This window comes from Neolamprologus brichardi, chromosome 20, assembly GCF_056152115.1.
Source record: "Neolamprologus brichardi isolate AB-2024 chromosome 20, ASM5615211v1, whole genome shotgun sequence".
NCBI lineage: Eukaryota > Metazoa > Chordata > Actinopteri > Cichliformes > Cichlidae > Neolamprologus > Neolamprologus brichardi.
In genome coordinates, this window is record NC_142123.1 from 13,804,688 (window position 1) to 13,832,358 (window position 27,671).

At 41.7% G+C, this 27,671-nt stretch overlaps 2 protein-coding genes across 3 annotated transcripts; one reads left to right on the plus strand and one right to left on the minus strand.

The window, feature by feature from the left end:
* Positions 1-1,017: 1,017 nt before the first annotated feature.
* zgc:103759 (U8 snoRNA-decapping enzyme) lies at positions 1,018-8,054 on the minus strand. Of its 2 annotated transcripts, XM_035905700.2 has the most exons (6): positions 7,809-8,054; positions 7,310-7,392; positions 6,019-6,150; positions 5,868-5,908; positions 1,925-2,165; positions 1,018-1,834 (listed from the first exon to the last, which is right to left on the minus strand). In XM_035905700.2, the coding sequence occupies exons 2-6, from the start codon at positions 7,349-7,351 to the stop codon at positions 1,550-1,552; spliced, it is 741 nt and encodes a 246-aa protein (XP_035761593.1). In that variant the 5' UTR covers positions 7,352-7,392; positions 7,809-8,054; the 3' UTR covers positions 1,018-1,549. The 2 variants fall into 2 exon arrangements, with proteins under 2 accessions (XP_035761593.1, XP_006785318.1); XM_006785255.3 differs by lacking the exon at positions 7,310-7,392 and having other exon boundaries at positions 7,809-8,049.
* On the plus strand, positions 7,930-26,017 carry LOC148096928 (glutathione synthetase-like). Its single transcript, XM_087833696.1, has 13 exons — positions 7,930-8,213; positions 14,006-14,147; positions 16,377-16,522; positions 16,686-16,761; positions 17,762-17,901; positions 21,386-21,502; positions 21,836-21,916; positions 22,038-22,115; positions 22,242-22,311; positions 23,263-23,457; positions 23,601-23,682; positions 25,293-25,482; positions 25,607-26,017. Exons 2-13 carry the CDS (start codon positions 14,010-14,012, stop codon positions 25,728-25,730), a joined length of 1,437 nt encoding a protein of 478 aa, XP_087689822.1. The 5' UTR covers positions 7,930-8,213; positions 14,006-14,009; the 3' UTR covers positions 25,731-26,017.
* The last annotated feature ends 1,654 nt before the right edge of the window (positions 26,018-27,671 follow it).

Below are 27,671 nucleotides of genomic sequence, written 5' to 3' on the forward strand. Positions count from 1 at the left end.
GACGCGCACCGACAGCAGATCGCACCGTACTGCGCTGCACAAATTAATTCTACCTTCATCACTAATAGCATTAACACCTGCTCGATGATGAGTCAATCTGCATGTAGCCATGATTAATGGACACCCCTGTAAGAATGCAATAAGTCCCCATGAAATCCATTATGTTAGATGAGTGAACGAGCGGGATACTCTGCACATTTCTTCCACGCGTTCCAGCTTTTATCTGATGAATGCAGGAGGATGAATGCAGTGTAGTAATAATATGACATGGATAAATGATGCTCCTGCACCTGCAGAAGTTGACTGATTTAAAAATAAATAAAAATAAAATAAAACCAGAGAATGGATCTTATACTTTCAGTACAGTAGGTATCATGAACGCTGAGCAACATGCTGTCTCTGCTCTTCCTCACTGGCAGCAATAATGTTGGGGAATGAGGTTACTAACATCTGGAGCAAGCGCGTTATGTGCACCAAGGGTGCACTTAAACAGAATCAAATCTTCGCCTGCAGGCTGTATAGTATGTCACGGACGTAATTAATCCTCCACCACCAGCACCACCACTGCTGATGTGCTACAACTTCAAATGAAACCTACCAACAACAGCAAAAAAGAAAGAAAGAAAAGGAAATGTCAGGAGCACACAGACAAAGAATCCCTTCTGACTGAAAAGGCTGTAGATCATACACATCCTGCCTCATTATTGATACCAGCAGATAAAGGAAACCACAGGGTGCCTATGCAATGCCATATAAGGCAACCCCTCATCTTATGTTGCTTCTCTGAGTGCTGTGTAGCACTTTTGATAGATGCCTGTGAGATAAGTGTCAAAATTGCTGCTAGAATAACAGAAAAGTAATCTTCACCAGCACATAAAGATGTGACTGTAAATGTAAAAAAAAAAAAAATTAAAAAATGCTCTCGCGCCTTGTAATTAGCATTTCAATTTTGGCTGTTTGAAATCAACACAGTGCTGACGACTGAAATGAAGAGAAATGACAGTAAAGACTCAGAAGTGATGGGCAGTGTGAACAGCTTTATTTCCATTAATTGTAAGGGAGCTGATAATGTTTTGCCCCAAACTGTTTGGTGCACAGTATGCAATTATGAGTCACCAGCTCAGAGTCAGCGTGACAGCATGAGTGTGAGTGTGGAGGTTTATGTGTGAGATTGTGCTGCAGAGGGTCAAAACCGAGCATAGGGTTAGTTCAGGCGGACCACGGAAATCAAGCTCAGCTGAGGCCCTTCTACACAGTTAATTGACAAATCTCAAATAGGGCACGCTATTTAAGCCGGTTCAGTCTGCCCACGGTTACTGTGCATCTACAAGCCGCTTTGCAACCCACCTCCACTCCTGCCTCTCTTATTTTAATGCCATGTCTGACTCAATTAGTGTCATATCCGTTGTCCTTAATGCCTGCTCTGTTCTTGCTGCTGGCCTCCCACCTTTGGCTTTCCATACTAATGTATGCCGGGGAGTTGCCAGAATATAAGTTACAGTGGATTTGAAATCACCTTTTGTCTATAACAGTCCTGATGGATCTGTATTTACATTTTGAGAGGATGTAGCAATGCAGTTGCATTTTTTAAAAACTGTTTCCTCAATCCCTGGGTCAGTGCCAGGGCTGCTTGCAGGTCCTGTTTTGTGTGTGCATGAGTCTTTAGAGAGTGCGTCAGGGCTGTGTGCAACTCCCCGGGGGCGACCAGGTTGAGTCTCAGCATCGAGTGGACCAGCTGGGAGCGAGCGTTGCCGATGAAAGAGTGCGACAGGAAGGATGCGAGCCCTCCTCCTCCTTTCATGGTGTAGAGAGGGACTCTGACCATTCCCAGGACCTGGAGTCAGGCAGAGAAAGAAGGTGGTGAGGATCAGAGCATGACATCAGGTAAATCGCTGCAATCAGTCACTCTGGAAGGACACATTACCTCCAAACCGTGATCTGCTGCAGTGGATGCAGCTGCCCTCTCCACCTCCCTAATCTGCTCTTCATCCATCTTCTTCACATAAAAGTGAGTGATAAGACGTGAAGAGGAGGAGGGGGAGGAAGGAGGTGCATAGCAAGAATCCACATGATCTTCAACAGAGATTGGCAAAGCCAGGCCCAGCTCTTCTGACAATTCCCTGCTAAGCCCCGACTCAAGGGTCTCCTCCGAAGGGTTAACGAGCCTGAAGTGTGAGAATCAAAGGTCAGCAACAGATGTGAAAGTAGATAAACGATGTCAGAGGCACTGCTCTCCTGACAATAAATCACACTAATTGAAAGGCTAATTCAATTTAAAGCCCTAAGTTAGTTTGCCCAGGTTATGGTGCTGATCACTTCTCCTTCAAGTCACTAGATTTCGAGTCTCATCCTAGAAAATGGGCAAAAAAATATAGTAACAAAAGCTCAACCTGAACTGTTACAATAACAATATACCGGACACAATGGACGAAATGCATGGAGGCTAAAGATACAGTTTCACTGTGTTTGACAGTGCGCAAAGATAAAAACATTTGCCAAAGTGATCAGAGTGACGTTTGTATCCAGAAGAGCACAAGTACAGCAAAAGGAAAGCAAAAGGTAACAGCTAGCGGGATGTTAAATGCCTAAAAGCAAATCGCTTTGGATATTAGCCAACAACTGTTCTATACGGAACACTCGCTTATCAACAGCTCTGTGTGATTCGAACATATCAAGTTTGAAATATAAAAAAAAGAAAAGAAAATGTGACAGAGCAATTTATAGGCTTCTATAAAAATCTCTGAAGGAGTTTAGGTGTGTTTTGTACTGTTGCCAGAGTGTCAAAGCATTGGTCAACATCCAGACGCACATTTCCATTATCATTAGGAGAACACCAACAACTAAGAGCAGCTCTTTAGAGAGGTTCTTAACCCTCGTAAATGTCACTGGAAGGGACAGAAAAGGCCTCTTGTTGTCGTGCAATTAACTGAAGTGACCGCTGCTTTTACATGTATCGTGTCTCAGCAGGTCACTCTCTAACAAAGCTGTGTGGACAGAACTGTGACTGGGCACAGTTGGGAATCCTCTTTTTTTTTTTTTTTTAAAAAAAACACGTTTATTATCATTATTGGTATCATTATCAATCTTTGTTACGCTTACTGAGTATTTTCTGCTGTGGTGCTTGGATTCTTTTGTTTTTTTCCACAGAACATGAGTGATAACTCATGCACAGCTTAATTGTGGCCCCACAATTAATAAATGGTAAATGGTCTGTATTTGTATAGCGCTTTTACTAGTCCCTAAGGACCCCAAAGCGCTTTACACAACCAGTCATCCACCCATTCACACACACATTCACACACTGGTGATGCCAAGCTACATTGTAGCCACAGCCACCCTGGGGCGCACTGACAGAGGCGAGGCTGCCAGACACTGGCGCCATAATAGGTTAAAATGGTGCTATTATGCATGTCCATATTGACAGGGCTAAAGATTTAAATAATGAGGAAAGTGTGAGTTAAGGCAATCCTCATGAGCCAACAGTTCAGGCTTCAGTGTTTGGGTCAGAGAGCGGGAACAGCCCCACCCACATACCGTTAACAACATCTCTTCGTGAGGGGCAGCCAATCAGAAGAAAGTTGTCTGAAAGGGAGGGTGAACTTAAAGGGACAGTAGCTAAAACTGTGGCTACATTGAATCATATCTGTTATTAACCTCTGTCTCTCTTCCACAGCATGTCTTTTATCCTGTCTTCCTTCTCTCACCCCAACCGATCGCAGCAGATGGCCGCCCCTCCCTGAGCCTGGAGGGGGAGGTTTCTTCCTGTTAAAAGGGAGTTTTTCTTTCCCACTGTCGCCAAAGTGCTTGCTCATAGGGGGTCATATGATTGTTGGGTTTTTCTCTGTATCTATGAAGCGCCTTGAGGCGACTTTTGTTGTGATTTGGCGCTATATAAATAAAATTGAATTGAATTGAATTGAATAGAGGCTCAGTATAAGATGAATGACTATTTTGAATTGTGAATCATGCAAAGCTACTATAGTAGATCAAATCAGTTAAAAAAACTAAAATGGAAATAAGCAGTAGAGGGCCCCTTTGATGATGCGAGACGAGTCTAGTGCAGAATGAGCTGTGGTTCAAATAAACTCAAACTTCTTTTTTTTTCAGTTTGAGATGATTTTGCTTCCAACTTGGCACTGCTGCAGAGGGCAGTGACCCAGATGCTGTCTACAACAAATATATGGCTAAAAATAACCATGAAATGTAGTGACACACTGTGTCAATACACAGACTTCAAAGAGCTCAGAAATTAAAAAACATTTTTTTTTTAGAGAAATGCAGCCGTATAACCACATTTCAATAGAACATCCATCTGTGGCGCAACCTGCTCTAATGTAATTCTGGTATAACCTCAAACTCAAAATCAGCCAAAAACTATTTGTTTGACTGGTCTAAGGCATAAGAAAGCCAAAGAAACTCACAAACTCTCACTCAATTTATCCGGGCATGTAGAATCAGTCACAGTGCCAACAGACTGATGATTTGAAGATATTAGTTTAGCATTCAAAAGCAAAAAAACCCAAAACAAAAACATTTTGTCACAAATAAAATGTAAATTTGTCATTTGAGCTGACGATGGCCACTGATACAAAGTGAACAGACTGCCTCCAAAAGGGCAACATGAATGTTTGTTCTAAATTGCAAATCGGAATTAACACCTTCGAGTCTGAGACCATGGTCCTGAACTGCAAAAGGGCGGAACACTCAGGGATGAGTTGTTGCCCTAAGTCTATCAGGATCTAGTTTACAAGCAAGGATGAGTGAAGCAGCAGACTGGCAGATGGATTTCTGTGGCGTCTGCAGTCATACAGATGCTGTACAGGTATTCTGTGATAAAGAAAGAGCTGAGTGTGAAAGGAAAAGTGTGAGTTTACCGGTTGATCTACGCTTCTGCTCTCACTTATGACCACAAGTTCTGGGTGGAGGCAGCAGAAATAAGCTTCCTTCAAAGGTTGGTCCCTTGGCCAAAGAGTTTGAGGAACTTGGACATTTAGGACGCACTCAGAGTATAGCCTCTACTCCTACACATCAAAAGGAACCAGTTAAGGTGGTTTGGGCATGTCCTACTGACAGAAGATGCCAGGGCAGTCCCAGGACACAGATCATGTGTCCTGGCTGGCTTGGGAATGCCTTGGAGTCCCTCCCAGATGAGAAGGAGGAACTGGCCGGGGAGAAAGAGAGGGGACTTGTGCTTAGACTGCTGCCCCTGTGACTCTGACAAAAAATGGATGGATGTGCATGCACAAGTCTAACAGCTAACTTGAGTAGCAGACCGAATTTACACAACTAACTAGAGTTTTGGATGTTTAATGTTGCCAGGCAGTACACGTTTTTGAAAGATTTCTTCATACACCACCTGCAGCAATATATTAAAAACAGAGGCTACACAATTCATATGTAGTTGTATCAATAGAGCTTTCCACTGTTGCTATTTGCTGATGTAGTTTTCCCTTGTTTTGCATATGTCTCTATCATTTTTCAGCCCTGTCTCTTTGCCTCCTTGTTATATAATTTCACTGTGCTGGCAAATGAAATGCCAGAGATCCTGGCAGCGACTACAGTAAATCACAAAGGCACAAGTGATTCATTTAGCAGAATACTAATTAAGCAGTATGTGACAATCTCAATCTTTACAAATAGGGGTTTAAGGCAAGATAAGTCGCTTCAAACAAGAAGCCATCAGGCACATTTTATCATCGCCAATCCTTGCAGGACGAGGATTGTAGCATCAGTGTTTGAATGTTTGTTCTGAGCTGTAAAGGGTTTCTTTTTTCTTTCTTCTGTGAAGAACAAGAAGGCTTTACAAACCAAAAGCTAAAATGTACCTATGTTTGCAAGGAGCAAAAGCAGCACCAGGAAAGACTCACCCGCCAGGGAAACCCAGCAGACCGTCAAAGCGCATCTGCATCTGTGGAAGTGACACACAGAAATATGCCTGTTCACTCAAAGAGGCAGACATGTAAAGGTGTGTGTGTGTTAGAGTAGCTCAAATGACACACACACACACACACACCTCACCAGTATGATATGTTTGATGGGAATTCTTCCAAACAGCTGAGCTTTCGTGTCAGCGTAGAGCATCACATGGCACGCATGCCTGCAGCCCGAGCATGCCAATGCCTCCGCCCTTGACAGCTGTCCACTCGCCATCTACAAGCATACACACAAACACAGTGCTAAATTATACAGTCACAGTTCAGTGCTTCCTGAACACACTGGCTGGATGCCCTCTTTTGCCATGTGCTACCAAAGTGACATCATCCTATTATAGCTGCTCTTTTTGGTCATTTGTTCTCCCTCATATGCTGAGCCAACAGACCTTAATGAAACCTACTGATTAGCTGGAAGGCCTGTGGGCTTGTATGCAGAGAAAAAACACAACAGATCTGAGTGACTTGCATTGGGAAAGCTTTAGCTCCCTCTACTGGGGTGGAGTAAACTGTCGAGTGAGATAATCCTTGTTCCATAGTGAACTTTTCCTCAAAATTTGGAATATGATTATGAATTTTGACACAGTTGCCTTTCATTCAGTATCATCACCAAGTCAGCACAGAAACGGCAAGTCTATTTTCTGAGGATATGGAGGAGTATATGAGACTCAGAAGAAGAAAGACAAATGAGCTGGGATTGATCAGAAATGTGTGTGAGAACTGCTGAAAACTACAACAAATGGTTGCAGGCTGTTCCAGCAAAAAGGAATCACAACTGACTATTAGCATTGGGGAGGGAATTAATTTAGACCTTGGTGATTTTCATTTTTATGAAATAATTTTGTTTCTGTGTGCAAAGTAAAACAATGTAAGCATAAAAAATAAAACAATTAATCTGTATTTCCCCAGATCTCAGATTAAAGTATTCTTTGGTTAGCTTTTTAAAATTCTTTATAGTTCATTAAAATTGAAAGAGGCTGTCATTTAAAAATGGACTAAAGATTTTCAGTTTCAGTCTTTTATACTTTAGGCTCTAACTGGAAAAATTATGCTAAATCCTCAGCAGCCAGGGTTAGTGTTGTATATTAGCAAACCATATGGGCCTTAAGGGCACCACCGACTGGAGAATCACTACAGAGAAGAGCCAATTAAGACTCAGTGAGTCAGAATATTTTTTAGTGAAAACCAACAATGAACAGCATTAAAACATGCTCTAAATCAAGGTTTTTATGATTGAACCATGACTGCCACCTTCTGACAGTGATAGAACATTACATCCAAACAAGTGGCAATAAAAATAAGGTGAAATGTACATTTCAGACAAAAAAAAAACCGTGTATTGACACGTGTATGCATTTGCACGAGCTGGAGATGGAAACCTTTTTTGTCGAGGTCTTTAATCTTGTCAAACTATATGACATACGACCACGCGGTGAAAAAGACGAATCTGCGGATCCAACATCTGAAACATGGAGAATGGAATATGTAAACAAATCCAACCAGTTAACATAAAAAACAGTTAACCTGCAACACCGGCACTCTCCGTTGCGCACTTCCCCATCGTTTAGCAAGCTAAAGTGCGCGGTAAAGGCTGGTAAGCATGGACGTTATAAACATGAGTATATTTCCCCAGCATTAAGTTCTCTTAATAACTGTGTGTTTCTATTTGTTTATTTAAGGAGCCTTGGTGTCTTAACTAACATTCAAACACTGTTATCGTGCACTTTATAAATAATTTTCTTAGTATTTTGACATAATAGCAACACGAAATAAAGGTTAGTGCCGCGTTTGGTTTTGCTTTTTAATTTCGGTCAAACAATATTACTTCTAATCAAAGATGAAGTAAACCCGCTTGTTTAATAAGTCACACGCATTTACCTCTGTTCTACATGAAATGCTGTCTCATTCTTCAGTCAGCAGTGCCTTTTCAAAACTTCTGGCTTTTCCGATGACGTCCCGGTCGTTGATTGGCTAAGCGAAGCATGTGGTTCCGGTTATCTAATACGACTCCCCCGGTCGACCAATCAGCTTTGGTTGGTAGTAGCCGTTCAGCCGATTCATCTCGTTTATGCGTGAGGGATTGAAGTGAGTACATGCTCCGGTTAGGTCTTGTGATGCACCGTGGAAGGTAAAGGGTGGCAGTCTTAATCGCTCTCTGCATAAGTGTGAAAGTATTTGATGAGAACACAGTCCAAGGGAACCTTCTAGGTTGATAGCTAACTAGCTTCTACTACCGGTGACCGCTAACAGACGGTGTTAAACGACCTGGTTAAACTTAAGCAGGTAAGTTAGCCACATGTGTTGTTTTGATATTATAAACTATCCTATAACACGATTATTACAGAAAAGAAAATATTTAATGTATTGTTTAATGTTACTATCGATGTATGACGTGTTTCATTGTAATTAGGGTTGCCAACTCCCTGAGAAATAAATAAGGGACACCTCGTGGCCAGGGCCGGTGTTCCAGATCTACTGGCGTTTAGATCAACTGGCGTTGGTCGAACAGATGTGTGGCAGTCTTGCGTTTCAGGAGCTGCTACCGACAAACCAGCAAAAAAACGCCAAATGTGTCACCTGTGACACTTGTGAGGTTATCTCAAACACACTCCGTCAGTCTTGATGCTGTTGAACAATAAAATGTTTAAAAATGTGGCGAGTTTACCTGGTGATATCCTCATGCGCGACGCGATCGCGAAAACAGCAAACAATTAACACCACGCCGATGTTGTTCACAGGACAGCAAGAGTAAACGATCGGGAGACTCTTGTCGTCGTTATCGTTCCCCTCGCACCTTTTATTTCTCCGAATTCAGCGTTTTTGCTTCACAACTAAAGCGAGCAGTTTACTTTGTGCACTAACATGGAGTCGAGTCAACCAGCGCCACCTCTGGCCAAGTGCCACAGCCTACAGCCAGATCAACTTGTGACACACATCTGCACCACGTTTGAATTCGTTTCATGCACAACACATTTGTACCTTTCAATTGTCTCTGTTTGTGCGTCATGCAAATAAACCTTTGACAAGAATGAAATGACACTAATATTTCACTAGTGTTGTAACATCACATGTCGTTAGCGTAGTCTGTCTGTGTCTTTTCTCTGCGAACAAACATTTTAGAGTTGGTTGTTATATACAGTCTGTATAAGTATGGTTAATTTAATAAACATTTGTAAGGAGATGGCAGTTACTGTGAATGTACAGCAGGTGATTAGTAATAAACAGTCAGACAATGACCCCAACAATCTCATTCAATCTTTCAGATTGCACCTTCTGCAGAAAGTGGTACCACACAGTGTGTGTGGACTTCCCCTGTGCAGAAGGCGACTACTAATGTTGTGGGTGTTAAATAAACAGAGAAAATTGATCCCTGTTGTCTTTGCTTACTGATTGTTTTTAGTGTTGACAATCCACATTGCTGGGATTGCATCTTTCAACATGTTTGTGGGTAGATTTGGATGTACCAGGAGTAAGTGCAGCCACTCAGCCTCTACTCAATGTGATCATAGCAGCAGGTGCAGATGTGTCACAAGTTAATCTAGTAGTAGGTTGTGGTATTTGGCCACAGGTGGCAGCAGTGGACTGACCTCCATTGGAGACTGCTCCAGCTGCTATGTGATAGTGGATCTGCTTCAAATTGAAGATCATATGCAAGTTTTGGAAATTAACCCTTGTATTATGTTGAAAAACAAAAAAATGACATTGATTTTGTTGCGGGTCATTTTGACCCGTACTGTGTAAATCCACTCAGGATTGTCAAAAAACTGCAATAAAACAATAGCAACTTTATTTCCCATGAGATAAACATGTAGAACACAGACATACAACAGTTTGACTTTCCATAACTATTGTAGGAACAATTTGGTTTTTTGTTCTTACAAACACATTTCTTTTGAACTTGCCCAACGTTCTCAGTTTTTCAATGTTCAACATTTTCAGTTTTGTCCACATGATGGACAGAATGTAACTGTGGGCTTTCTGCAGATGTACTTCTTGCATTTCTCACAAAAAGTGCTTGTTTTAAAACAGGAATCTTCCTAACTTAGATTTAAAACAAAAGATTTCTACGTCTCCTCCAGTCTGACAAACAGATGACAAACCAAGCGACACACCTGAGTCACTGACTTTCTTAAATCCGCTCACTCTCACTGGCTGTTTATTACTAATCACTGTGTAACTGCTGTAAATTCACAGTAACTGCCATCTCCTTGCAAATGTTCATTAGATTAACCACACTTATACAGACTGTATATAACTACCAACTCTCCAGCCATGTTGATGGATTGCCTATATTGGCTGGAAATATTCATTTCCAGAGAAAAGACACAGACAGACTCTGCTTACAGGATGTGATGTGACAACACTAATGAAATATTAATGTGTCATATTTGTCCAAGGCATATTTCATTGTCATGGTAAAAGAGAATATTAAAATCATGATGAACAGGGGTGGTGATTTCTATGACTTTGTGTATATAATTTGGAATTTTGTATAAATGTAGGCCAATAAGGAATATATGATATCATTTCATTCTTGTCAAAGGTTTATTTGCATGACGCACAAACAGAGACAATTGAAAGGTACAAATGTGTTGTGCATGAAACGAATTCAAACGTGGTGCAGATGTGTGTCACAAGTTGATCTGGCTGTAGGCTGTAGCACTTGGCCAGAGGTGGCGCTGGTTGACTCGACTCCATGTTAGTGCACAGAGTAAACTGCTCGCTTTAGTTGTGCAGCAAAAACGCTGAATTCGGAGAAATAAAAGGTGCGAGGGGAACGATAACGACGACAAGAGTCTCCCGATCGTTTACTCTTGCTGTCCTGTGAACAACATCGGCGTGGTGTTAATTGTTTGCTGTTTTCGCGATCGCGTCGCGCATGAGGATATCACCAGGTAAACTCGCCACATTTTTAAACATTTTATTGTTCAACAGCATCAAGACTGACGGAGTGTGTTTGAGATAACCTCACAAGTGTCACAGGTGACACATTTGGCGTTTTTTTGCTGGTTTGTCGGTAGCAGCTCCTGAAACGCAAGACTGCCACACATCTGTTCGACCAACGCCAGTTGATCTAAACGCCAGTAGATCTGGAACACCGGGCGACCCAGTTGTCTTCACCCTTCCCAGTGTCGTGAATTTTTTAGCTCTTTTTTGTGTGTGAAATTATTATTATTTTTTAATCATTTGACTTAATTTGATTTAAGTAGATGCGTATTCTTTGTGATATCAACACATGGGAAACAAAAATCATTTAGCCATTTATTTTTAGCTCCAAATGACAACATTAACACAATAAAACAGGTCTCTTTCTTAAACAGAAGCCTGTCATGCTTAACTTTTGAGAATAAAAGTAAATCTTTCTTTAAAAGAACTCTGTCCTGCTTAACTTAAAATTATATAAATTAATAGAAAACAATAGAAAGAAAAATATTCTTGTAACAGTGCACATTTAGTGCATTTAGTGCAATTGGCTTCAGTAGCTTTATAGTGCGCTTTATAGGTGTTATCGTGTACTTTTCCAGCCAGGTGTTTTCCTTTTCCCATTCTTCCCTGTACTTTTGCAGCCTTTTTTTCTTTCTCTGAGAGGAACAAACATTGCTGGTCTAATGCTGGGCTTACACTGTGCGATTTTTGGCCCATTTTGAGCCGATTTTTGAGTCGTGCGACCAATTTGGTGATCGGCCCGATTTTGGCCTTCATCGTGCATCGTGTAGTATACGTGGGGTAACGAGAAGCGATTAACACCTCATGACCAGCTCCCGATCATCAATCGCTCGTGAGGGTGTCACCGCAGCCGCTCACACTGCTCACGCGCAAACACGTAAACGGTGAAAAAGACGGAGCTGCACGGCTGTGCAGCGTGTGATCTGGACACAAGCGATGGAGGCACAACTTGTAGAACTTTGGAAAGCTCATCCGAGCCTTTTCGATGTGGCATCACCAAATTATCACGACCACAACAACCGTGAAAATAGTTGGATTTACATTGCTGCTCAATCACAGCTGCCTGATCATGTTTTTCATTAGCAATTTAGCAAAGTTGATGGTGGTGTGTGTCTGTGTGAGTGAAAGACAGAGAGGGAGAGCGAGCGACAGATTTTCTGTTATAACCTTCATTTTATGGACGCACAATGTGAGCACTCAGGTCGCATCCGAGCATCGGGCGGTATAGTGTGAGACCCTGCATCGTGACCTACGAACTTAAAACCCATGCGAACCAATCGTGCAGTTTGAAAATCGCACAGTGTTTGCACAGCTTCAGGTGTACTGTCGTCTGAGACTTGCACGCAGTGTCGGCGTTTGTTTCCCTGTTGGCCATGCTTTTTGTTGTGGGCATCTGTTGTATTAAGTGCGTCCCTTTTCAGCTCAATACGGGACGTGTACTTTTGTTTCTAAATACGGGGCGATTCCGTTTTTTAAGGGACGGTTGGCAACCCTAATTGTAATTATTGTTATTTAAATATAATTTATTTTAGTATTTACGCTTGTGTATATGTATATGTGTATCATGTAAAGCAGTTTAGGAAATTTAAGTGATGAGTAACGGTAATAACGTTAGTATTACCGCAGTGTACCGTTATGCCGGGCTCACGCTGTGCGATTTTGTCAGTCGCGCGATTCAGCTCCTGCTCAAACTGTACGATTGACTCGCAGGGGTTAGAAGTTCGTAGGTCACGATGCAGGGTCTCACACTATACGGCCCGATACTCGGATGCGACCTGAGTGCTCACACTGTGCGTCCGTAAAATGAAGGTTATAGCAGAAAATCTGTCGCTCACTCTCCCTCTCTGTCTTTCACTCATACAGACACGCACACCACCGCCATCAACTTTGCTAAATTGCTAATGAAAAACACTGATCAGGCAGCTGTGATTGAGCAGCAATGTCTATCCAACTATTTTCACGGTTGTTGTGGTCGTGATAATTTTGTGAGGCCACATCGAAAAGGCTCGGATGAGCTTTCCAAAGTTCTACAAGTGCCTCCATCGCTTGTGTCCAGATCACACGCTGCACTGCCGTGCAGCTCCGTCTTTTTCGCTGACATTTGTGTTTGCGCGTGCGCAGTGTGAGAAACTGCGGTGACACCCTCAGGACGGTCGCGACCAAGCGATTGATGATCGGGAGCTGGTCGTGAGGTGTTAATCGCTTCTCGTTACCCCACGTATACTACACGATGCACGACGCACGATGAAGGCCAAAATTGGGCCGATCGCCAAAACGGTAGCACGACTCTAAAATCGGCTCAAAATGGGCCAAAAATCGCACAGTGTGAGCCCGGCATTAGTATGTAGAACCAAGCAGGATAAACAGCTAAATTTCCCTTTGTTTAAACTGGCACAAAAAACTCTTGAAGTTCATAAAAAGGTGAAATACCTCGGTCACTTTATTACTGAGTAAATGAATGATGATGATGACATATACAGACAACGATGTAAGCTCTATTTGCAGGCAAATACTATTGCACGCAAATTCAGCTTTTGTTCACTTCCAGTTAAAGTGGCTTTGTTTAAAGCGTATTGCACACCGCTATATACTGCCCCCTTGTGGTCATCCTACAAACAATGTAGCATGCTGAAGCTGCATGTTGCATATAATGATGCGATGAGAATCCTTTGCAGGATACCTAGAAGTGGTAGTGCCAGCCAGATGTTTGTAGCTGTGGGTGTTTGGACTTTTAAAGCACTTTTAAGAAAGTTAATGTTCAATATTAGAGAACGACTGGATGGTTCGAGTAACAGTATAATTTTAGCACTTACAGATCCGACAGTGAGTGGTTCTCGTTACTCATCCAGTCTGAGAAAGCACTGGTTAAAGTGTTTGTGTATTTATTGATTTATTTTAAGTCATTGTGTTTTATGTATATTATGGTTTTATATTTTTACAAATGCTTTATATACTTATTTATATACATATATATATATATTTAATGGTTTATACCTTGTGTTTGGGGGGGGGGGGGGGGGGGGGGTTGTGTGTGTGTTTCTGTCTTGTTTTTATGGACATGAAGTCTGCCAATAAAGATTGAATTGAATTAGTAGTAATAGTAATCTTATTTGGTTATCCTACTTCAGGTGAATGAGAATGGCGCAGGGGATACCAGAAGAGATGCTGATGAACTCGGCTTTGATAAAAAAATTGGCAGAGGGGGCAAAAGACTCAGCCGTTACACAGGGTGTCCTAATGAGGCTCCAGGATACCCCCAACTCATCTGAGGTGCAAATTATACACACATGTAGCATGTAGCGGTTGTAGCATTGAGGGGTGGCTGTAGGTCAGGAGGTAGAGGAGGTCATTGATCATGGCTGGCTGCTCCAGTCTGCATGCCAAATGTCACTGGGCAAGATACTATCCACAGGTTGTGTGAATGTGTGTGAATGTTAGATAGAAAACACATATACTTGTTGCTTTTGGATTATGGAACTACTGGGAACATGTTGACTGACTGATTCTTAAACAAACAGGTAACCAGTGAAGGGAGGCTAAAATTTCAGTAATCTGGTCTTGCTTCTCTTTAGCCATTAATAGGTAACCTACAGTATTTTAGACCAGCTGCAAGCGTGTAATAGATGTCATATTAAGACCAATGCACAATTCTCCTGGCAATGGACAAACCCAGAGTCGTCCATCGGATTGCCAGACGGAGACTTTAGCAGGGCTCGCAAAATTTCAAAATCCCTGGTAGCCCTTCGGGCAGAGACTCTTCAGTTTTTGGTAGCCCAAAATAAATTTAAGTAGCCCGAATAAAAAAGAGAGCAATTTTTTGATTGATGTTTTGTTTCCTGTTTTGTTTCCTTTACAATATTATACAATAAAGTATAATATTGTAACGGAAACAAAACATTAATCAAAAAATTGTTGAAACACAAATTACAACATTGTATAAAAATTACAATCATCAAGTCAAATACTTGGTTCTAATTGAACAGAAATTTCTATGAACTTGTAAGAACTGTGTAGAACATGAATCAGTCTGTGTCAGATCCTGAATTTGAAATTTCCACTGAAGTCATGGGTAAGAGGCAAGTGGAACCAAGATCTAGGACATTTGCTTTTTGAAGTTTGCAAAGACTGCTAAATTGTGCCAGTGGTAGTTCACTTTGGAGGTGGAGGAACACCAAAGTAATTGCTTAAAGGAGCTTGCTTCTTTGACATCTTTAAGAGTTCTAACCAAATGTCTGTCCTCCTCCAGAAAATCCTATGTACGCAAACACGCGTTGCAACTTCTTATCTTGTGCGCGTTTTTTATTTTGACAGCGAATGCGCACCTGTGGACCACTTATGTGCACCCCTGGTTATTTAGCTTGTCATATTGCAGCCACAGAAATTCTTTTGTCCATGAAACCATAAAGCTGCACTTTATTTTTGCCTTATATTCTGATTTGTCATAACTTTTCCATTTTGTGGTAAGCTTTTCTTTGGCTGTCACTTCTTCACGCTGACCTGTCTTATTTGGCTCAGCAGAACTAAAATATATATCCTGCTGCTTTTACACACGCACTCACATAACGCTCAGCGATTCTCTGCGCGATCAACCTCTCACATGTTTAAGCTTGCTGCGGGAGATTTCACTTGTCATGTTTGCATAGTAAGCTAACAATTGATAAAACGATGTCAGAGGAATTGGTGCGCAAATTATCGTCACTCACCAATCAGTGCTGTCGCTCTCTATACACAGTTCGCGCGATTGCAAAGTGAAAGCAAAAAACAAGCGCAAATTCAAACACAATTTCAATATGTCACATATTGACAGTGGCTCACTGATGCCAATGACATAATTACTCAGCTACATTTCCAAAAGAATGCAAAAGCATTGACATATATTTTCCTTCCTATGATAGCCCGACGGGCAGGGCAGAGATAGATTTTGGTAGCCCGACTGGCAAAATTACTAGCCCCGGGACGTCGGGCTAGTAATTTTGCGAGCCCTGCTTTAGGGAATATAGCATATGACCAGTTACAGGTCTTTAAAACAAAGGGTTAAGTCAATCATACTGAACTGAATGAGACTGACCTTAACAACTGATTTAATCTGTTTGTCCAGTTTTAGCTGAATGTGATTGAATGACCATGAGCAAAGTAGTGAAGTAGTTATACTTTAAATAAATGCTTAAACAAAAAAAAAAAGTAAGTAAACCTTTTTTTTAGCATCTTTAACAGAATTCATATGTTAGGTAATAAGCCTCAACAACAGAGATCACATACCAGTGGAATGTTAAACCGTTGCTGATGAAAAGGCCGTGTTGAATGTGAAGTCATGTTAGGAATTTGTTCTGCCTTAGGGCAGAGGATTTCAGAGAGATCTTTATTAAGCCCGTGTTTTGAGTCCACAAGCCATCTCCAGTGTTTGTCCAACAGGTTTTTTTGGGGGTTTTTTTTTGCTTTGTTTTGTTTTGTTTCCCCTGGTCAGCACTCTTTCCTCACATTTTACATCTTGTTTTTCAGGTGGTCTCCTTTGCTCCATTCACACTGTTCCCCACACCTGTACCCAAAGCTGTATTCTCCCAGGCTCTGGCAGTGCAAACACACTACAACACCCTGGTGGACAAGATTAGTCAGGATGCAGACTTCCTACAAGAAGCTTTGGCTAGGTAGGATGCATTATGACCTCATGTATGTGGTTTGGAAGAAAAAAACTCATTATTGTCACAGTCTCTGAAGTCTGTCTTCAAATGACCCATTAGTTTAATTCAAAATGAATACACTGTGATGAAAAACCTGCTGACAAGATTTTAACAAAGTGTCTGTTTACAGCACCATCGCTGTGGATGATTTCACTGCAAGGTTGTTCAAAATCCACCAACAGATCCTTAAAGAAGGCAGGTCACAGGTATGTCAGCACAGCCGCGATGACACTGGTGTTAGGGGGGAGCTCAGGAGGCAGCGTCTGCCAGTTGGAAGGTTGGCGGATTGATTACCCAGTTTGTCCAGATTCCAGTTTTCTTAGGCAAGATGCTGAACCCAGAGTTTCCCCCAGTGCATCGAGTGTGTGCGAAGTTAGACAAGGCAGTTTGGATGCGTTTGTGTGATTGGGTGAATAGGGTTTGCAGTAAAAAGCTCCTTTCAGTTAGAGCAAAGTGCTGCACAATTATCATTCCATTTACCATCATCATTTTACTTGAGCTGTTTGGGCTCTAAGGCCTTGGTGTGTTGCTAAATCCAACAAAGCTGTTTGCTTGCACTCAATAAGGATTCAAAAGTAGTGAAAAGAAAGAGTGTATGAAAAACTCAAACAGTTTCTAGTTAAGGAAGATTGGATTTCAAATAGAGTATTTGTAGAATGAACATCTTGGGTCATCACTGCAGGTGTGAGGTTGTGTTAACGTTTACAGGAATGATTTTTCAGCCTATCTGTTCCTTTGTGGTGTTGGCTGTTTTGGGTTACCTGCACCACTGTGTGTTTTCACCATGAAAACCTTTCTATCTGGCTTCTTTTGGGGCCATTTTTGGAGGGAATTTTTTTAAAAAGTTGGAAATGGATCGATGATGCAGGCTCTTTTCTTTTTGGGCTTCGTATGCTAGCCATTAAATCCTGAGAGATTTCTTATGAGAAAGAAAGACAGGGAACGACAGGGAGGAGAGGGGTGAGAGGCAAAAGCTATATTTTGGCTAAAACTAAAATCTTGCTTCAATTATCAGGTGTTCTGCTTTATTGCTTGACAAAGTTCTTCACAATTTTCTAAAACTCTGTGACATCTTTAGATCTGCTGTTGCATAGAATGAAGAAAACCATTAGGTTCTTACAACAGTGTAGCTGGGACCATAAAAACCTATTAATGGATTATAAAGTGACCAAATGCTGCAGCTGGGATTCTTTGCCTTTGTTACAGTCCATTGTGTTGGGTCTCAATCGGTCTGACTACATGCTGGACCAGAGAGAGAATGACACGCCTTCGCTAAAGCAGATAGAGATCAACACCATTGCTGCCAGTTTCGGAGGCCTTTCATCGCGCACGCCAGATGTACACAGGTAAGCAGGTCATTTATGTGTCCCCCATATTCTGTAGGTTAGCCACTAGAACTCAGCAGTAAGAGTGATCATGTTGGCCAAGACCTTCAAATATATTTACTGTCATCTTTATAGCCACCGTTTCACACAGCTGCTTTACCTTATTTTTAAAAAAAGATAAATAAAAACCCAACATTCCTTTATTTCCCCTTCAGTTGACACCAATCTCTTTGCTTTGCTGTCAGTAGGTTTGGGATTTAATACAGCTATAAACAATCTACAGGGTGGGCCATTTAAATTGATACACCGTAATAACATGGGAATGGTTGGTGATATTAAAGTCCTGTTTGTGGCACATTAGTATATGTGAGGGGGCAAACTCCTCAAGATGGGTGGTGACCATGGTGGCCATTTAGAAGTCGGCCATCTTGGATACAACTTTTCAATAGGAAGAGGGCCATGTGACACATCAAACTTATTGGTAATGTCACAAGAAAAACAATGGTGTGCTTGGTTTCAACGTAACTTTATTCTTTCATGAGTTATTTACAAGTTTCTCTTAGTTCACAGCCATTGACGTGTCGAAGAGGTTAACACGTGAGGAGCGGATTGAAATTGCGTTAATATCTGGTGAACGCAGTAACCGGGTCATTTCAGCAGATTTCAATGCAAGACACCCTACGAGACCACCCATCTCCCGTGCTACAGTTAGCAAACTGCTTGCTAAGTTTTGTGAAACTGGTTCAGTGTTGGATTTGCCAAAATGTGGACGCAAGAAAACTGTCACTGATGAAGAAACATCAGTGGCTGTCCTAGCTTCATTCAGCAAGAGCCCACAGCGTAGCACTCGCCGCATGTCACTGGAGAGTGGCATTAGTCGAACATCCCTTCGGCGGATATTAGCTACTCACAAATGGCACCCTTACAAACTCCAGCTACTGCAGCATCTCAATGAGGATGACCCAGATCGGAGCACAGAATTTGCAGAATGGGCAAAACAAAAATTGGAACAGGACCCTCAGTTCACGCAGAAGATTTTGTTCAGTGATGAAGCAAATTTTTATGTGAATGGTGAAGTTAACAAATAAAACCACCGCAATTGGTCTGACACTGACCCACATTGGATGGATCCCTCCAAGACTGTTGGAACAACAAAAGTGATGGTTTGGTGGGGTATATGGGGTACAACGATAGTGGGTCCATTCTTCATCAATGGAAACCTCAAGGCCACTGGATATTTGAAATTGCTACATGATGATGTGTTTCCCTCTTTATGCACTGAAGCTGGCACGTTCCCTGAGTTTTTCCAGCAAGATGGTGCACCACCACATTATGGGTGCCAGGTCCGAGCATTCCTAGATGAACAGTTTCCTGGAAAGTGGATTGGTCTCCCGATCTGACCCCCTTAGACTTTTATCTTGAAAAAGCACCTGAAACTACAGATACTGGATGCCTGTGCTGCCATTTCTCCTGCAGTGTTGCTATCAGTGTGTGAAGAGAAGAGGGTTGCATTGACAATCCAACACAATGGGCAGCACATTGAACACATTTTATAAGTGGTCAGAAACTTGTAAATAACTCATGAAAGAATAAAGTTACGTTGAAACCAAGCACACCATTGTTTTTCTTGTGACATTACCAATAAGTTTGATGTGTCACATGGCCCTCTTCCTATTGAAAAGTTGTATCCAAGATGGCCGACTTCTAAATGGCCACAATGGTCACCACACATCTTGAGGAGTTTGCCCCCTCACATATACTAATGTGCCACAAACAGGACTTTAATATCACCAACCATTCCCATGTTATTACGGTGTATCCATATAAATGGCCCACCCTGTATAAAAGATAGACATAGCCTTTGTGTCTGAAAAATGAAGCCACTGCAGAATAGGGCTGGGTATCGTCACTGATTTCTAGAATCGATTCAATTCCGATTCACAAGGTCCCGAATCGATTCGATCCACGATTCGATTTAATTCGATTCGATTCGATTCGATTCACTTCGATTTGAATCTGGGAAATTTTGACAGTCAGAAATATTATAATTCAGATCAGTACATTTACATATTTTTGTATCTATAAAAAGGAAGCTGACACACGCAAGACTTTATCAAAGGTGTGAGCATCACAGCAGAGGCCTTTGTGTCAAAGTAGCTGAGGATAAAGCACAGAAAAACATGAAGGTGATTTTCCTGGCCTGGGATTTTATAAAAATATTCTGCAGTACATCAAAAACGAAAGAAAACCATTAATCAACACATGAACATTACCTCTGAAGTTACAGCGGTTTTATTAGAGACACGGCTAAGCGTTTTGCATTTTGCATAATTCTAAAAAGTTTAAATTTGTTCAGTATTGAGCGGCAGAAATTAGGTTTTCTTTTCGGAAGTATATAAAACGAAAAAAAAAACCCCCATCGGCCGACAGCGCTGTAAACAACGGTAGACTTGTGCTTAACAAGCAAGCGAATAATGCAGAAAACAGTACAGAGAGAGAGAGGGGGAGAGCGAGAGAGAGAGCTGTGCATCGTGGTTGAAGCAAAACAGTAAAAGTCAGAGTGAATACATGACGATGTTTATGTGAAGCATAGTTTGGATCTTCTTTTGCTGCTGGTTCGGTCAATATTGTTTGGAGGGAGATAAAACTAACAGCTTTAGAATCAGCGCATAAAGGGCGTGAACACAAAGCGCGGACCCGCCGACAGATCAGAATCAGCGAGCTGTCGGCTTTCAGCCCCGACCGTGTCCGTGCCGTCAGGTGAGAAAGGCGACATCTCACTGATTCTGATCCGCGGGTTGCGCTGTGTGTTTAAGTCTTTGTGCAGAATCCCTGTTCCTGCTCTCATTTACTGTCTTAGCTGTTTGGTGGTTGTTGAAATTTTGTGAGATTTCACCAGAGATTCTGGCATTTCGGGCAAAATAAATTTATATTAAAAAATCGATTCAGGATTTTAATGAATCGATTTTACGTTATCCAAGCCAGAATCGATTTTATCGATAAATCGATTATAAAAACCCAGCCCTACTGCAGAAGTTCTTTTAATCTGCATTCTTTTCAATGGCCAAGAGGGGGCGCCTCTTGTGGTTGTGAAAGATATTCCGTTGTATAGACGTCTACATGAAAATGCCCCTGTTATGAGTTTATAGGCTCATTAATGTCATGTCTTATTAAATACAATATAAAGTTAATTTAATATAGACTATATAAGGCAGGATTGATTGACAAGTTGCTAGCCTATGGCTGTACAGTTTCCCACAGTTTATCAGTTTCAAGGTGGCAAGATGATGGCAGCAAAAATACTCATCTTAAGGCGTCACAGCGTGACTTTGCTAATGACTGGGGGATGGAATGGTGGTGGCTGTGTCCATCTTTTATTTACAATACTTATTTAAGATGAATGAGGGAGAGTGAGACTGGATTGTTCGAGGCATGGTCAGGAAATAATGATGCATAATGTGCTGTGATTAGGTTTGCTGAGAGTGCTTACAATCTTGCTTGACAGACATATCCTGAAGATGGCCGGCAGGCTGGAGGAGAGCGAGCGTATCCCGGATAATAATCCTGCAGCTGGTCTGGCCAGGGCTATTGCCAAAGCCTGGGAGCTCTATGGATCAGAGAAGTAAGAATGAAGTACAATCATCAAGTACATGCCAGACATGGTGTTGATTGCTCTTTGCTTTATTCACTTGGTCTAATTATGTCACTATACATGATGAATTAATTAGTATATCCAGAATAAAACATCTTGCCAGTGGAACTGTACATTCAAACACTGCTTCTGCTGGTGTGGTTGCTCAGTGCATCATAAAATTACAAACATTTCTTCAGGACAACAAAAGCCAGTGACAGTTTTGGTAGTATGGGGCACCAAAAAGCAAATCATTTCAGTTAAAATCAAAACCATGAGAACCAAAAGTCCAGAAATTTTGAGGTGCAGTTGTTGTCGTTGCAGAGCAGTCGTCGTGTTCTTGGTGGAAGACGTCCAGAGAAATATCTTTGATCAGCGATTCGTTGAGTATGAACTTTGGAAGAGGTAGGTGTTACATGTGAAGGGTTAGAGCTCTCATACCTGCATGTTTTCTTTGTGTGGAAGTTAAAACATTATCTTAAAGCATTTGAAGAGTTGTGCTTTTCACCAACATGCCGTGTTTCAGAAACATTCACGTAATAAGACTGCGGTTTGAAGATGTCTTTAAAGCAGGCTGCCTTGATCAGGACAAGAGGCTTTTTGTGTAAGTCGATTTCTGTCAGCTCACAATGCACTGACACATCATTTAAGTGTATCAATCTCTAACAAAAACTATGTGTTACGCATAGCAGTGGTCCTTAATGTGTCTTTTATGTCGCTTTCACTTCAGGGACGGCAAAGAGGTCGCCGTGGTGTATTTCAGGAATGGTTACATGCCTGACAACTACCCTTCTGAACAGGTCCAACTTTTGATTTGCACACAGAATGGAAGATTACATTAGAGTTTAGTTAGAAACATGCAACATGCAGACTTACTTAAAATGATTCGTATTCATGAGAAACTGGAACGTCATTATCATCCAGTTTATTTCTTTCCCTGCCTAGCAACACCAAGTCTAGCCCTGATTGGCTGATATAAGTGACAACAGACCTGTCGCTGTGTCAGCCTGAATGGGTGATTAGATGGTAAATGGCCTGTATTTGTATAGCGCTTTACCCTACATTCAGTCATTCACACACACATTCACACACTGGTAATGGCAAGCTACATTGTAGCCGCACTGACAGAGGCGAGGCTGCCGTGCCACCGGGCACTCTGACCACCACTAGTAGGCGGTAGGCAACCAGTAGGTGACCGAGACTGTTGATGCCGGGGCTCGAACCGGCAACCTTCCGATTACAAGACAAACTGCCAACTCTTGAGCCACAATGTTCTCTGCAACATTGTGTGTAGATACATGCAGCTGTGTGTTAATTCTGCAGGCAGGAACAGGAAGTGAAGGAAAACTGGCGAGCACCCTGGAACCAACACTTAATTGGACACAACGAGTTAAAACAGTTTGCAAATTTAAGCCAAACTGCTGAATCTATTGTCCAGGTTCTCTTTGATAGCGTGAGTCTGTGTTGTTCTCCTTCATTCTTCTGTCTCTGTCTGTCAAATTTCAGCGTAATATAAACCAGCTATTGTCACGCTCTGTTGGTCGGTGTGCTGGCTGTTTTGTCAGGAATCTCAACCACGAGAAAATCTGAACGAACAAAGCTAAAAAACCTGCGACAGTGTGTAAAACGTTATTAGCAGCAGTGAAATAAGATTCCAAGAGTTAGTGAAATGGTAGAGGCTGTTTTATGCTGGAAAATCATCTAATGATAAAAAGACAAGCAGAGAATTCATTGTCTGTTTTCAATTGCAGAGCTGGGATGCTCGTCTCCTCATGGAGCGCTCTCGAGCTGTGAAGTGTCCAGATATCAGCACTCAGCTGGCTGGTACCAAGAAGGTTCAGCAAGTGCTCGCCAGACCTGGAGTCCTGGAGAGGTTCTTCCCGGACCAGCCTCAAGCTGTGCAGCAGATCCGAGCGACGTTCGCCGGCCTCTACACTCTAGACATGGTGAGAAAAAGCACACGATTTTTTCATTCTTTGGAAAGTTTGGCATTAGATAATCCTCACCTGGGTGTTGATGTTCAGTGTAAGCAATATCATTCACATTTTATTCCTCTCATTTATTTCTCTGTGGTTGTGCTCGTCTACAGGGTCCAGAGGGGGACAAAACGGTGTCAATGGCCTTGGCAGCACCAGAGCGGTTTGTCTTGAAGCCTCAGCGAGAAGGAGGAGGTAAACTGAACTTTTTAATAAAGCACACTTGATGTTAACACCAGAAGCAAATGATGGAACTTGTGTTGGTTTCTCACCATTTGTTAAACTCGGGAAGTTTAAGCAGTGCATGGATCTGCACACACGTGCAGCATTTGCTTGCATTCCATGTATGAGCTAGCCTCAGTCAAAACAGTGACGACACATACATGACTGCCTGCTGTATACGTTACTGTGTATCTACTGTGATTCATGCATGCTGTACTGTGACTGAGATAATAGTGTATACGAGACACACTTGACAACAACATTGATCAGGATGTGAAAAAGCTACTAGATACAAGTTAGCAAGTTATGGCTGACTAACCACCCTGCCTTACATCACTCTGGGCTAATACTGTAAAAAGCAATCATTAGTTTTCTTTGTAATATCAGATCATTTGTTTTGATAAATACATAGTTCAGTATCAGGGTTCATATGAGCTATTTTAGCAGTAATTTTACACATGAACTGGAAGGAGAAGTTTGAGGAGCTGATGAATGTAGAAAATGAAAGAGAGAGGAGGATGGAGGAGGGGAGTTAGACGAGAGGGCAACTTGACCAGACCGTTTAACAGAGACTGAGAGGATCCCCGAGGAATAGAGAGGTGTGCTGCTGCTGATTTTCAAGAACAAGACAGATGTGCAAAGCTGTAGTAACTACAGAAGGATAAATCAAGAAGCTATGGGACAAAGTTGCTGAGACTAGGTGAAAAAGAGGTGACGATCAGTGAGCAGGAGTGTGGCTTCGTGCTGAAAAGAGCACAACAGATTCTCTGGAGAGAAGGTGAAGGAAAGTCAGCTGACGTGAGACAGAATACATGTATGTGAGTCAGAGGGAGGCAGGTATAATGGTGGAGATACAAGAAGTAGAGATAGTGAAGGTAGATCAGATGTAATACTTGGGGTCAACTATCCACAGCAACAGACAGCACACAAGAGAAGTAAAGAGTTGGGTGCAGGCAGGGTGGAGTGGGTGGAGACAAGTGTCAGAGGGGATTTGTGACAGAAGGATAGCAGCAAGAGTGAAAGGGAAGGATTACAAGATGGCAGTGAGGCCTGCTATGATGTATGGTTTGGTGACAATGGCATTGACAAAAAGACAGGAGGCTGGGCTGGAGGTAGCAGAGCTGAAGATGGAGCTGCCAGGCAGGAGGAAGCGAAGAACCAAAGAGATTGATGGATGTGGTGAAGGAGGACATGCACAGGGTTGGTGTGACAGAGGAGAATGTTAGGGATAGCATGACAAAGGGGCAGATGATCCGCTGTGGCAACCCCTAAAGGGAGCATCTGAAAGAAAGACTACTTGAGGCAGTATTTGTTTAATATTTTTTTATTCTAAATATGTAGCAACTTGCTTGTACTAGCAAGCAGGCTAGCATTAGCCAACATAAGTAGGAAAAAACCCAGCCAAATAAAGATCTCTCCATATGCCTGTGAGACTGGCCGAGTGTAGCCAGGTGTGGTTCCCTGGGTAAAACTGAACTTTCTTTTCACTAATTTTAAAAAGGGGTTTTATCTGCTAATGTGAAATAATTCCTATCTAGCCATGTCCATTTTATCTGTACTTAAGTGTAGTATTGTTTTTCTAGGTAACAACTTTTATGGATCAGAGATCTGCCAGGTCCTGGAACAAGTGAAGGAGAGTACCGAGCGTACAGCCTATATTCTGATGGATAAAATCCATCCAACCCCTGTAAGGAACTACCTGATGAAACAAGGCAGCCCCCTGAAAATAAGCAACTGTCTCAGTGAACTGGGAGTGTTTGGAGCATATGTAAGGTATGTGACCACTACTACATTGATATTAAACTCATTTTGTTTGTGGCTGTTTTTTTAGAAGTATTTTCAGATTCCCAATGTAGTGGTTGTTTCTAATGTTAGCCTTTTCTTTGTTTTCTTACAGGCAGGGTAAAGACATGGTGACAAATGAGTGTGTGGGCCATCTGCTGAGGACCAAGAGCTCAGAACACTCAGACGGGGGCGTCGCAGCAGGAGTGGCCGTGCTCGACAATCCTCTGCTGTTCTGAGATGTCACACTCCTGCCTGCACATACAAACCACAGTGAAGTCACAGCAGAAACGTCTCTTTAAAAAAAGAAAAAAGTATTTGTTTATTTTTTTAATAAGTTCAGTAATTAAGTGAAGAGCAGTGATTAAATAAATAGTTTCTTGCATTTTTGATTTAATGATTGTGTTTAGGATTATTTCAGAAACATGTTTTGAGGATCTTTGTAAGCCTGTATTTACTTTAAAAGAAGGGAAGCACTTCTTCATTCTACAGAAAAGGTGACACATTACAGATGAGTTCATAAAAAGTGTCTCTGTCACTCTTTCAAGGCTCTGTCACTTTTTTTTTTTTTTACTGAAACAGCATGGTAAAGTAGGCCTAGGGTGCCATCTTGTGGCAGTATGTTGTTACTACAACATATGAAATTGTGTTTCTATTGGAAATATAATTCAGCGCCACCAAGCCGCTCTCTCAGGTACAAACTGAACCTGTTTTTTTAGACATATAAATCACTAAACACATTGAAGCTTTTGGTTTTGTAAAAGTGGTTCATAATCAAAATGCACGTTAATCTTTATAAGGTTGAAGAGCAGTTAGCTGTGCATTCATGGATGTCTTTTAACTATTTTTAACAATCTTTTGTCACGATGACATGAACTAGAAACGTGAGCTCCAGGTGAGACGACCAGGGGGACAAAGAAGAGCGGGAACAACTGAGCTGTAGTGGGTTTTTTTACACTGTGCAATATTCACAATATTTCTTCTTATATTCGACTGTGCAATAGACTCACTCAAACGTGCAATCCACAGGTATTCCTATTTATCCATATTTTATTTATTTATATATATATTTATTTATATATATAGTTTTGTCAATTTAATAAATGACAAATTCAAAAGGCATGAACATTTTTTTTTATCGAAAAAATATCGAACTGTGACACCAAAGTATCGAACCGAACCTAACCGTGAATTTTGTGTATCATTGCATATATATATATATATATTAGGGGTGCAACGATACTCGTATCGATATTGAACCGTTCGATACAGTGCTTTCGGTTCGGTACGCATATGTATCGAACAATACAACATTTTTAATTTATTTTATCAACTTTCCTTCTGACGATGCTGTTTGTGTTGAGCGCTCAGTGGATCTGCGCTCGACAGTGCAGCCTAGGCGGAGCTAGCGAGACAGAAGCTAGGGTAGTTGCAACATGGCAAATTGAACCTCCCCCACCCTCATTCAGATCTGGCGTTTGGAACTATTTTGGTTTTCATGTGAGTAAGAAACATGGTTTTAAATAGCTCTATATGGCATTACTAGCACTTCGACCTTCAGATCAATTTATTAATGGAGAGGTCACAGGTCAAATGTGACATATGTTTATACACTACTTTCTACATGATGACAATACACAGCACACTTTTAAGAGTCATACTTCCTAAATTATAAGGCTTTTTGTCAATTTTTGACCAACAGATCATGACACTCACCTTGAAGACCTCTGTGGATGTTGGGTGAAATCAAACGGATTGGTCACATGAGCCCACACTACGCCCCCACAAGGTTTTTTTTATTTTTTATTTTTGTATCTGAATTCATTAAAAAAGTTTTGAGTTATCCTATTTACAGACAATAAGACAGAATATCAGGCACAGATGCAAACACTAACAACCTCCCTGGCAGAGGTTATGTCAGACCTTCCCAAAGTGTGGGGCCCGCTCCCTAGGGGGGGCGCAGAGCCATTGCAGGGGGGGCGCGGCATGAAAAGGGAAAAAACAAAACAACGCTTGGACACTGCTGGCACGGGGCGCCCACACAAACGCAAAGCAGGAGATGAAGCATCGCTGAATATGCTTCCAAACCAACTTTATTCTAAGCCAAAGACAAGAAAATATGGTGAAGCATATCTTCCTTTGGCTTCACCTGCACAAGTGCCGAGGTAGGTCTCCCCTGC

What these genes read in the sequence shown, in the direction of transcription:
- LOC148096928 (XM_087833696.1), top strand. Translation starts at nt 14,010, where the DNA reads ATGAGAATGGCGCAGGGGATACCAGAAGAGATGCTGATGAACTCGGCT. An exon ending in TTAAAGAAGGCAGGTCACAG is followed by an intron (nt 16,762 to 17,761) that starts GTATGTCAGCAC and finishes CCTTTGTTACAG; the next exon opens with TCCATTGTGTTGGGTCTCAA. An exon ending in GTGTTTGGAGCATATGTAAG is followed by an intron (nt 25,483 to 25,606) that starts GTATGTGACCAC and finishes GTTTTCTTACAG; the next exon opens with GCAGGGTAAAGACATGGTGA.
- zgc:103759 (XM_035905700.2), bottom strand. Translation starts at nt 7,351, where the DNA reads ATGTCATATAGTTTGACAAGATTAAAGACCTCGACAAAAAAG. An exon ending in CTGCTGGGTTTCCCTGGCGG is followed by an intron (nt 2,166 to 5,867) that starts GTGAGTCTTTCC and finishes CTCACACTTCAG; the next exon opens with GCTCGTTAACCCTTCGGAGG. An exon ending in CAGCAGATCACGGTTTGGAG is followed by an intron (nt 1,835 to 1,924) that starts GTAATGTGTCCT and finishes GCCTGACTCCAG; the next exon opens with GTCCTGGGAATGGTCAGAGT.